Below are 12,711 nucleotides of genomic sequence, written 5' to 3'. Positions count from 1 at the left end.
GTCTTACAAATGCCATTAGGGCTCTTTCACATCTGCGTTCTTTTCTTCTGGCATAGAGTTCCGTCGTCGGGGCTCTATGCCGGAAGAATCCTGATCAGTTTTATCCTAATGCATTCTGAATGGAGAGAAATCCGTTCAGGATGCATCAGGATGTCTTCAGTTCCGGAACGGAACGTTTTTTGGCCGGAGAAAATACCGCAGCATGCTGCTCTTTTTGCTCCGGCCAAAAATCCTAAAGACTTGCCGCAAGGCCGGATCCGGAATTAATGCCCATTGAAAGGCAATGATCCGGATCCGGCCTTAAGCTAAACGTCGTTTCGGCGCATTGCCGGATCCGACGTTTAGCTTTTTCTGCATGGTTACCATGGCTGCCGGGACGCTAAAGTCCTGGCAGCCATGGTTAAGTGTAGTGGGGAGCGGGGGGAGCAGTATACTTACCGTCCGTGCGGCTCCCGGGCGCTCCAGAGTGACGTCAGGGCGCCCCAAGCACATGGATGACGTGATCGCATGGCACGTCATCCATGCGCATGGGGCGCTCTCACGTCACTCTGGAGCGCCCCGGGAGCCGCGCGGACTGTAAGTATACTGCTCCCCCGCTCCCCGCTCATACTATGGCAACCAGCATCCTGGCTGCCATAGTAACACTGAAAGCATTTTGAAGACGGATCAGTCTTCAAATGCTTTCAGTACACTTGCGTTTTTCTGGATCTGGCGTGTAATTCCAGGAAAGTGGAGTACACGCCGGATCCGGACAACGCAAGTGTGAAAGAGGCCTTAGTTGGCATACATTTTGCCGGATCCAGCAGGCAGTTCCGGCGACGAAACTGCTTGCCGGATCACTCTGCTGCAAGTGTGAAAGTAGCCTTAGGGAATAGTTTTGTGATTGTAGGTGACTGTTTGCAACAAGCTACTGTTCATGTTTATTATTTATGATTTGCATTTTACAGAGATCAATGAGGGACCCTCCTCATATACAGCTGAAATCAGGTAATATGTCTACTAGACAAGGCAAAGTTTCTTATTTAGATACCTGTAGTTAACCTTTTTGGCTTATGCTTGTTCTTTGCTTTTCTCTGCTCTTCAGTGATGAGGAAGAAGAGGATGAAGATGTGTTAATAAGTGAGGAAGAGACTCCATATAAAGATGACCCCACAGATGAAACTTACAGACCCCCTCATATAGAAAGGTAATTACAAGTTACAGTTTACTTAAAGGGAATTTAAGAATTGATGAGAAATCTCTAAGAGCAGGACATTAATATCTAAATGTTGGGTGTCCAACTATCAACACCTCAACCGATCAGCTGTTTGAAGAGGCCAATATGCTTGGACAAGCACCATCCCTTTGAAGTGAATGAGGATGAGCTGCAATACAAAGCACAGCCAGAATACAATGTGCAGCACTGTGCTTGGTGCATTATGAAAAGGGCAGGGGGTGCTGGGAGTCTGCCCCCACCATTCAGATATTAATGACCTATCTTGGGGAGAGATTATCGGTATTTAATTCCTAAAAAACCTATTTAACCTCTTTTAGTACACCCATCTTCCAGCTTCTTTCATCTCAGTAATCCTCTTTTTTGCTTCCCTTTCCTGCCGTCTCCATCTCAGTGAGGATGATGATGACGAAGATGATGAGGAGGAATTGATAAGTGAGGAGGAAATTGGTTATAAAGATGACCCCAGGGATAAAAGTTATAGGCCACAACTGAACAGGTACAGGTTGCTCGTTTTGTGTATGTGTCCCTCATGCTATTTACAGATGCAGCAAACGCCAGCACAATGTGTTAGCCCTGCATAGTAGTGTGCTGTGAAAGTTTTTGAAAGTGCGCTACCAGCCTTCTCCAGTTAAAAATTTTAATCTGTTATTTACCTATCCCACTACCACATGGTGCATGGAACGACCAAACTAATGTAGTGTCCTAAGGGGTTAATCACTTTGAAATTATAAAGTTAGGGATTACAGTGTATAATCAAGTATATGTAATTTGTTAATGAAAAATGAAAACATATAGTATATGAGAGAAAACAGGAAAGTGCTCTAGGGTATTGGCAAGCTGTGGTATTGGCAGTCTCTGCATGCTCCAATGTTCAGCAATATAACAAACATTTGGGGACAAAAAGGGTAAAAGCAGGATACAAAAGGACTTTTTTAATGAAAATTTGTTACATAAATACTGTAACAGGTTGTGAATAACGGCACAAATTAATTGTCCTAAGTGCAGGGAAATCTCACTCTCAACCAAGTTTGAGCTAGCACTGTGATCCTGTTTTTTTATTTTATTTTTTTTAGCTTATGGGGGACCTTCAATATGGTATCTTTACCAGTATTGCAGCATAAAAAAAGTTTCAGATTTTGACACACACCATATTTGCAGCAAAGTTTGAAACGTTTCGCTCTTATTGCCATTTTTCAGAAGTGGCACAAAAAGGGGGCATGGTTAGTGTCAGAGGGGCGGTACTAACAGGCATAGCACATTTATCGGCATGTCATGAATTTAAGGAAATGTGTCATCAGAAAATGACGTTTTTATGTTTAACATATTTTTAAGATTTTTTGATAATGTTATTTTTAATTTCCCATGACAAATATGTATCTTTAAAGGGAACCTGTCATCAACTTTATGCTGCCCATACTATCAGCAGCATAAGGCAGAGACAGATGAGTTGATTTCCACGGTCTGTCATTTAAAACTTAAAAGTAAGTGGTTGCCTAGAACCGACATCGTAATCATTGCAGACTGGGAGTAGAAAAGAGTCACGGACACCTGAGAAGAGTCATGGTTATTCATGAACAGTGATGGCAAGTTCGCCCGCGAACACATGCAGGCTGCCATCTTAACTCACAAGTCTGGCGAGGCACAGGTAAGTCCTAACCTGTGCCTGCGCCGCGAGCCGGTCTGAAGCAAATGCGGTCACCGGGAGCAGGCAGCCGCCGGGGACCTTCATCGGGCTGTTCTCGGAACTGCCTGCTCCCGGTGACCGCATTTGTTTTAGACTGGCTCGTGGCGCAGGCACAGGTAAGGGCTCACCTGTGCCTCGCCGGACTTGTGAGTTAAGATGGCAGCCCGAATTCCTGCTCTCCCTGCCCACCTGCTGATAATTGACAGTCTTCTAGTTTTCTCCCTTTCTCTCTAGGAGAGAACTGCCAATCATCAGCAGATGGGGGAGTATGCAGGAGATTATGAATAAACATGACTCTTCTCAAGTAGATTTTCAAGGCCTGTGCTGCAATGATTATGATGCTGGTTCTCACCAACCTCTAAGGCGTCTTTCACACGGGCGTCATGTTTTTTGCCTGGATAAGAGGCGGGTGCGTTGCGGGAAAATGCACGATTTTTCTGCGCGAGTGCAAAACATTGTAATGCGTTTTGCACTCACGTGAGAAAAATCACGCATGTTTGGTACCCAAACCCGAACTTCTTCACAGAAGTTCGGGCTTGGGATTGATGTTCTGAAGATTGTATTATTTTCCCTTATAACATGGTTATAAGGGAAAATAATAGCATTCTGACTACAGAATGCATAGTATAATAGTGCTGGAAGGGTTAAAAAAATAAAAAAGTTAACTCGCCTTATCCTCTTGATCGCGTAATTCTTGGTCTGTTCTTTGCTAGCTGTGGGCTGAATGACCTGTGGTGACGTCAGATCACATGCTCCAATGACGGTCCATCACCATGGTGATGGAGCATGTGATCTGACATCACCACAGGTCCTTTAGCCCAAGCCCACAGCTAGCAAAGAACAGACCGGGAACGAACTACACGAACAAGAGGATAAGGTGAGTTAACTTTTTTATTTTTTTAACCCTTCTAGCAGTATTATACTATGTATTCTGTAGTCAAAATGCTATTATTTTCCCTTATAACCATGTTATAAGGGAAAATAATACAATGAATAGACTGTCATCTAGAACCCATGCATGAAAATCGCACCGCATCCGCACTTTCTTGCGGATGCTTGCGATTTTCACGCAACCCCATTCACTTCTATGGGGCCTGCGTTGCGTGGATTATCGCACCGCAACGCACAAAGAGGAGCATGCTGCAATTTTCACACAACACACAAGTGATGCGTGAAAATCGCCGCTCATGTGAACAGCCCCATAGAAATGAATGGGTCAGGATTCAGTGCGGGTGCAATGCGTTCAACTCGTGCATCACACCCGCGCGGAATACTCGCTCGTGTGAAAGGGGCCTTACTTTTAGCTCATGAGTGACACACCACTGAAATCAGCATTTCTGTCACTGTTTTATGCTGCCCTCAGTGAGGTCAGCATAAAGTTGATGACAGGTTCCCTTTAAACAAAAATCACACAATCCTGCAGTTTTCCCACTGGCCACTAAGCCAAATAATAGGTGCTACTTCTTTTTCTGTACAGATCACTTTACTGCAGTTACCTGCTTATCTATATACAGAGGTGATATCTTTACAGACAGGATTAGAATGAGCGATAAGACAGCCATTCACAATAGGTGATTCACCATTCCCAATTGCCAAAGCTTATCTATTATTTTCCTCCTCCATGATTGCATTACCATGAGAGAGACCTTCCTCCAACCAGGTGGGACAGGAAGAAAAATCTGACTCTCCTTTGATTTCAGAGTCTTACTGTACCGACAGCCTAAGAGAATCTAATGATATGCGTGCATACACATATCCCACACATACTATGACTTTGTGCATTCCGCCGGTCAAATGGGCACAGTTTCATTCCCGAATTGCAGCATGCGGTCTTAACAAGCTGGGACAAGTGTCAGGAGTTATTGGAATGTAGGATGTCCATCTCCCCAGTGGTGGCTCAGTCCCTAGATTGGTGGAAATTCCTAGATCATTTAGAAAAAGGGGTCTCCTGGGTTATAAAAGATCTGCAGGAGATCACTGCAGACGTAAGCCAGTTGGGTTGGGGTGCTCATTGGTCTTATCATTATTTTCAGGGGGAGTGGTCAGAATCCCAGGCCAGAGTGTCCTGAAATCTAAGAGAGCTGTCTGGGAAACTTTGAAAGATCTCTAGAACTAAAAGGAAAAGGCTTTGGGATAATATCCAACAACACTTCAGTAATAGCCTATCTGAATCGCCAAGGAGGTACAAAAAGTGTTGCACAAAGGTTACGAAAAAATAATTCTGTGAACAATAATTTTGTGAACAGAGACCTATCTAAGGTCTCTTTCTATGGTTCACTTAAAAGAAGTGCAGAATGTGAATACAGATTTTTTTTTTTTAAGCAGGGTCCGTCTATATCTAGGGGAGTGGAGTCTTAGTGCCTTCAAGTAACTGCAAGATGGGGAACTCCTCAGATATTTTAGCTTCAGCCGAGAACATACGTTTTTTTTCCTCTCAGTTCAAACGACAATGGAATGGGGGTGGATGCGCTTTCTCAAGCATGGAAATTTCAGCTGGGTTATGCGTTTCCTCTTCTGCTCCTGCCCAGTGTATTGTAAAAGATACTGGAGAGAATGCCAGGTCCTCTTGGTTTTGCCCTTATGGCCCAAAAATAATGGTTCCCTCTTCAGACGTTAATGTTGATACAAGCACCGTGGATTCTTCCTTGGGCAGTGGATCTTCTTTCGCATGGTGCTTTCCTACACCCCTAGGTAGAAGTTTCTCACTTGGCAGCCTAGTTCCTGAAAGGCTAAAACTCAGGTCCAATGTTATCTCTGAACAGGTCATAGATACCATGTCTGCTAGTGGGAAATCAGTGACCTCCAAAATCTATTCCAAAATTTGGAACACATTTTGCTCATGGTGTATGGAGTGTCATCTGTCATCATAAAGAAATCTCTATTCAGTCTATTCTAGAGTTCCTTTAGACAAGGTTCAATAAAGGGCTATGCCCTAGCACTGAACACCCCTGGATAATATGCCTTTTAACCCCCTTCTCGACCAGTGCCACAGATGTATAGTGCTTGGCAGGACTTTAAAGATGGCACATGTCGTGAATGCGGTGGGCACCATAGCCCCCGGGTGCCTGATGTTTCAAAAGGCAGAAACCCGGGTCTAATGCATGCGATTGATGATAACACTGTATTATGAGTATGTAGCGGCTCCCTCTAGCAAAGATCGGGGGAATCTGATAGTGTGTGAAGCAGTCTCTGTACTACTAAGTGATATGGGTCTGCCGCACATTAGTTCTTGTGGAGAACCTGCCTGTGGCAGGGCTCCATAGGAACACAGTGTAATTCTAATAAACTCTAAAATGCATTTTCTGGCGGGCTAACACTGTACTATGCAATTCTTGCCACACACCTATGCAGAACAGGAAATCATGACCTATTATTAGGCCTTGTGAGCAGTTTGATAATTGTAGGATTACGGTATATACAATTTCATGATGGATAGATATGGAAAAAAAAATCTTTAAAATCAGTTTAAAAAAAATATGTTCAATCTAAAAACGTGATTTTTCTGACACACCTTGTTCCATTTAATCAAGTTTATACTGCACACAGCAAGGGATTAACAGCAATATGCACCACAATATGTTTCACCCTGATTCTGCAGTATATAGAAATATCCCATGTGTGATTCTAGTATGATAATTGATATACACAGTCCTCAGAAATTAAGTTGCATCATGTGGATTTTAGGGTGTTTTTCAGGCACCATGTCAGATGCAGAGGGGTTCAGCTGCTAAGACATAAACATCTCTCAAAAGACCCCATATTGGAATTTACACCCCTAAAGGAATGTATCTAGGGTTGTAGCAAGAGTTTTGACCCCACATGTGTTTTATAGAATTTATTAGAATTGGGCCATAAAAATGCAAAATTACAGTAATTTTTCTTTTCTAATAGAATGTTGCTTTAGCGCCATTTATTTCATTTTCATAAGGTGTAATTGGAGAAAGAGCATCTCAAAATGTGTTACACATTTCTCCTAAATATAGCAAAACCCTTTATGTACTCATAAACTTCTGCATGGGCACATTGCAGGGCTCAGTATAGAAGAAACGCTATTTGGCTTCTGAAGGGCAGATTTTGCTGGCGTGGCTTTTTAGTGCAATGTTGCATTTGTAGAGTCCCTGCAAAATCAATACAGTGTAAAACCTCTAAAAGTTGCCCCATCTTGGAAACTAAACCCTCAAGGAGTTCCCCTAGTGATTGGCTTGACCCCACAAATGTTTAGTAGAATTTTTAAAATTGCGACATGAAATGAAAACATATATTTTATTTTAATTACATGTAGGTTTAGCCCCAAATGTTCCCAACTTTCACAAGTGGTAATAGGAGAAAAAGCACCCACATTTTGACTGCATTGCTAAAATTGTCCGTGAGGAACAGCCGTCCCTCATGGACGAAATTAGATCTATGATGCAGGAAGAGATTAAGTCCTCCTTTGAGGCCATTTCTGCACTACAAATAGAGAAACACGCTTTTACGGAGCCCCCCTCCAAACATCACAAATCAGGCGATTTATGTTTCATCTGATTCTGAAGATTATGGTGATTCGGCTTCCTCTTCTAGATATATGAAGGATAAAGATAAACTCTCTGAGCGAGAATTTTCAGAGAGCAGAAGGAAATTTTATTTCTCTTCTGAAGATATGCCTGAGCTTTTAAAAGCCGTTAAGGCTACTATAAGGAGGTGCATTCTACTCCGTCAGTACAAGACGAGATGTTCGAAGGTCTCAGGGTGAAGAAGTCCAAAGTCTTCCCTATTAATGAAAATATCAAGGGGATGATTTTGGATGAATGGGCGGATCCGGAGAAACGGCTAGGAGTTGCCAAATCCTTCCAAAATCGGCTTCTTTTTGATCAGGAAGAGGCTAGGACCTTTAACACTATTCCTAAAATTGACGCCCAGGTAGCTAGGGTCAATGAAAAGACCAGCCTACCATTTGAAGATGCCTCACAGCAGCTCAAAGACTCGTTGGATAGGAAGGCAGACGATCTATTGAGAAGGTCATGGGAGGCGGCCATGTTCACGCCTAAATCAAACATAGCGGCCACATCAGTTGCCAGATCTATGTACGTCTGGCTCTCAGAGTTAAAGAATAGGGCTTCCGACTTCCGGTTCCGGTGCCAGCATGGCAAGTCGAGCTGAGTAAGAGCTCCGCTAACGCCCGCTATCTAAGGGTCTAAATCCCCGACATACCGGACTTGACAGCAGTCAAAGTCTGGGTCTACCGTTCAAGAAGTACCTCCGGTTTCCTATGGACCGGTTCCTAGTTACGATGGGGAGCAGGAACAAGCAGAAAAGACCGATGAAAGCTACCAGGTCGCAGTCAATGGCGCGAAATCTAACTGATATGGCCGCGCAAGAGCCCCTCAAAGAGAAGCCACTGTTGCAGTCAGGAGACGAGACCGCAGATGAACCCGATCATGGGGATGAATTTACAGTCGACTACAAGCAGTTGGCTTTGGAGGTTGCGGCTCGTATATTACCTGATTTGCAGGACTCTCTTTCCTCCACGGTAGCTGCCTCCATGTCACAGATTCACCAGGACTTGGCCGAACATGGCCGCCGCCTCACGGAGGCAGAGGGGAGGATTGCAGCGATCGAAGATGACCAGGGTCACTGCCGAGCGGAATGCTCCAGGCTCCAGCAAGAGAACAAGATCCTACTGAAACTAGATGACCTGGAGAACCGTTCACGACGGAACAATCTACGGTTAGTAGGTATCGCTGAAACGGTTCCGCTGCACGATCTGGTGAAATTATGCGAACAAGAGCTTCCCCAGGCACTGAATCTTCCTACACGCTGTAAGGTGGAGAGAGCCCATAGGATAGGCCGAGCACCGTCACCGGCAGGACGGCAGAACCAGGAATCATCATCACAAGCGGCGCTTAACCAGAGGCCGAGGCAGGTAATCGTACGATACCTTGACTTTTCTGAAAAAGCGGCCATACTTAGGGCCTATAAGAATATCAAAACACCTCTGATGTTAAGGGGATCCAGAACCCTGTTGTTTGAGGATTTTTCAGCAGAAGTCACCAGGAAGCGGCGAGAATTTTCTTCCATCTGCTCAGACCTATATAAGGCACAACTGAAATTTGCCCTGATTTACCCAGCGATACTGAGGGTCCACGACGCGGAGGGAAACATCGATACCTACCAAGACCCACAAGAGGTGAGAAGAGCCTTGCAGCATATCTTTCGCAACGGGGGAGAGCACTCGCTGCGTGATAAGAATTATAGGGGACGTTCATTCCAACGGGACTCAGGTCAGTTAGCGTTGGGGTAGTGACAACATTACCTGACACACTCAGGGTCCGTGGCGAGACTGTTCTCATTGTGCGATCCTGTCAGAAATGGATCGTCATGATCTAAAGGAGCAGAAGGGACCTTGCATGCGTGGAACTGTCTAGCTACTGGACAATCCAGATATTTTTGCTGCAGTCACTGTTTTTCACCGAGACTGACTGTCGACCTAGATTTATTGAAGGTTTTTTTTTTGTTCTACAAATGTTCTTTCACAATGTTTATAGCTTTTACAAAGGGCTAAAATTGGAGTTGTACGTTTGCACGTCATCTCAGCGAGATGTGGGGGGGAGTTGAAATGCAATGTTGGGAAGAAGTGAGGTCTGAAAGTGTTGATGCAGGGCATGTTTCAGAGGGTAGAAGGGGGGTCTTGTTATTGGGGGGGAGGGTTCATGGGTTTTCATCTCGGGTACGGGGTAGAGCATTTGGGAGGAGAAGAACAAGTAGTGCTAAAAGTGTCAGATTTACTGCACAAAAATGGTCAAAGTTATCACATGGAATGTGAAGGGGTTGAAATCCCCGCACAAAAGGATTATGATCCTAACGACATCTGAAGAGGTTGTGGGCAGGTGTTGCATTACTACAAGAAACCCATTTAGGGAGGGATGATTTTCACCGGCGCTTGTGGGTAGGCCAAGTTGTTGGGTCACCAGCAGTGGGTTCTAAAGGAGGTGTGGTGCTTTTGGTTCATAGATGCTTACAATGCACAATTCTAGATAGCACAGAGGATGATGAGGGTAGACTCCTTAATGTACGGCTCCAGTTAGCAACGGATATATTAAGTATATATAACGTCTATGACCCAAATGACGACAATACCATTTTTTTTAATACCCTACGCCAAAGTGTTTTGCAGGATACAACGCCATTATGTCTGGTAGCTGGTGATATGAACACCGTTATGTCTGTTTCGGAGGATAGACACAGCAATTTACAGTGTCATCCTAAACCTAGACATAGGGATCTAATATTAGATAAAGTAGTAACGGATTTATGTCTACGTGATGCGTGGCGATTCGCGCATCCAGAAGATAGAGAATTTACTCATTTCTCTCAGCCACATAACTCTTGGTCACGTATTGACTATTTCTTAGTTTCTGAGTCACTCCTGCAGCGTGTAACCGCAACGGAAATAGGTGACCTGGTAATTTCAGACCACTCCCCAGTTATCATGGAATTTACGCATTCCGTTCCCAGAGGTAGTGACTTTCTATGGAGGTTTCCTTCAGACTTAATACATAATGAAAACTTTGTAGAAATGCTGAACCATTGGTGGATGGAATATTGGTCTGAGAATTCACCGTCCAGTGATACCCAATTAGCTTGGAGGGCTGGGAAGGCAGTGTTAAGGGGCAGGATAATGGCTTACGTTGCAAACTGAAAGAAAAAGGTAACTGACAAGTTGAGAGAACTTACAGAAGTGCTTAGTAAAGCCTATACGCAGTATATCTTGAGACCCTCAGCGTCTACTAAGACCCTCTGGGTGGAGGCAAAAGAAAGTCATGATAGTTGGCTTAGGAAAAAGGAAGAACTAGAGGGGAAGAGGAGGGAGGCTAAGTATTATAAGTATGGTAACAAAGCAGGAAGACTCTTAGCGAACCTAGCAAGGGGGTTTGCACCCTCTAGTCAAATAACTGCAATAAAAGACAAGGAAGGCTGTTTACTCACACAACCTAAACAAATAGTGGATACTTTCAAGACATTTTATGCTGAATTATATGCTTCCACTATGGGTTCAGGAATTCAAGGAAAGCCATGGCTAGCTACCTTATCCTTACCGAAAGTGTCCCGGGATGAACTAGATATTCTGAATAACCCGATCACTGAGGAGGAAGTTCAGAGGGTGATTGGGAATTCTAGCAATGGGAAGGCGCCGGGGCCTGATAGTTTCACTAATGAATTCTACAAGGTACTAAATCTTAAGATCGCACCGACACTGGCGACGTTGTATAACAACATACTACAAGGGCAGGAGATACCACAGGACATAAATACAGCATACATAAAAGTCCTGCCGAAGGAAGGTAAAGATTGCACTTTGCCTTCATCATACCGCCCAATATCCCTGATTAATAATGACCTAAAGTATATTTCCAAAATTCTGGCAGATAGATTAGCCACTTTCTTCCCCCAGGCTTATCTCACCGCACCAAGTGGGTTTTGTACAGGGTAGATCGGCGGTTTATAACATTCGAAAAGTCTTGGCGGTTCTTGATGACATCAGGGCCACGCCACATTGTCATCCATCTCCAGCTTTATTGGCCATTGACGCTGAAAAAGCGTTTGACAATGTAAGCTGGAGATGGTTGATCGAGGTGTTGGATATGATGGGGTTTAGTGGTGCCTTTAGGACGTACATAGACAAACTATATAGCTCCCCAACAGCTAGGATATCAATCCCGGGATTTCTATCACAGCAGTTTACTCTTCAAAAAGGAACAAGACAGAGATGTCCACTTTCACCCCTACTTTTTAATATTGCCCTTGAGCCTCTGTCTAAAGCAATTATTCAGGACCAGTCCATTAAAGGTATCAGTGTCAAGTCACAACCTCTTAAGCACGCGTTGTTTGCGGATGATCTCTTAGTATTCTTATCGCAACCGCGGTCAGAACTCCCTATTCTATTTAAATTGCTTGACTACTTTGGCCAAATGTCGGGGTTTAAAGTCAATAAATCCAAGTGTGAATTACTGAATTTGTCCCCATCTCAAGGCATAGCATCTGCAATGTTAAAAGATCTGCCAGCTATGGCCACAAATTTGTGTATTAAATATCTGGGTATAAGGATTGGTAAGACACCTGACACCCTATATTCGCTGAACTATCCCCCTCTGTTTAAGAAAATTGTCTCTGAACCTCGCAATTGGGTGAATTTACCAATATCGATACTAGGCAGGTGCGCACTGATCAAAATGATGAGCTTCAGTAAACTACTATACCCTATGCAGACACTGCCCATTCTCCTGAAGCATAAAGATATCCAGAATCTGCAAAGAGTGTTCAGGGAGTTCATATGGAAGTCTAAAAGGAGTAGGATAGCGATGAAGACCTTATGTATACAAAAAGATAGAGGTGGGTTAGGATTTCCGGATATTCGGAAATATAATCTGGCTAGCCTACTGAGACATGGAATAGATTGGATACATAACACATCAAACTACTCGGTTATAGGGGTTGAAAAGGAAATGGCGCGCCCCTGGGGTCTAACTGCTCTTCTGCATACCAAATATGCGCAATTGCCTTCCAGCATTAAAGGTAGTATCTTATTTAGGGACACAATAGCAGCAAATAAGGCGGCAAGAAAGTTGTTCCATCTCCCCTTTCAAATATCTAAGATAATGCCCCTCTGGGACCATCCAGAATTCAAAGCTCTCAGCATCAATGCTCAATTTACTAAATGGAAGGACAGGGGGATATTCATTGTGGATCATGTCTGGAATCGAGAATGTGGTGCATACTATACTTTTCAAGATCTGAGGGTGAAGTTCCAGTTGGAGACATCTCATTTCCTGGC

General features: G+C 43.9%; 1 protein-coding gene across 1 annotated transcript in view; it reads left to right on the top strand.

Moving 5' to 3' along the window:
- ZFP91 (ZFP91 zinc finger protein, atypical E3 ubiquitin ligase) overlaps positions 1 to 12,711 on the top strand; it is a 223,232-nt gene that overhangs the window by 88,740 nt on the left and 121,781 nt on the right. Inside the window, exons 4-6 of the mRNA XM_044298052.1 lie at positions 948 to 987; positions 1,085 to 1,186; positions 1,608 to 1,712. Coding sequence (XP_044153987.1) covers positions 948 to 987; positions 1,085 to 1,186; positions 1,608 to 1,712 — 247 coding nt within the window. The remainder of the gene's footprint in view (positions 1 to 947; positions 988 to 1,084; positions 1,187 to 1,607; positions 1,713 to 12,711) is intronic.

Source organism: Bufo gargarizans, chromosome 6, assembly GCF_014858855.1.
Source record: "Bufo gargarizans isolate SCDJY-AF-19 chromosome 6, ASM1485885v1, whole genome shotgun sequence".
In the NCBI taxonomy this organism is placed as follows: domain Eukaryota; kingdom Metazoa; phylum Chordata; class Amphibia; order Anura; family Bufonidae; genus Bufo; species Bufo gargarizans.
This window is presented reverse-complemented; position numbering and strand designations above follow the sequence as displayed.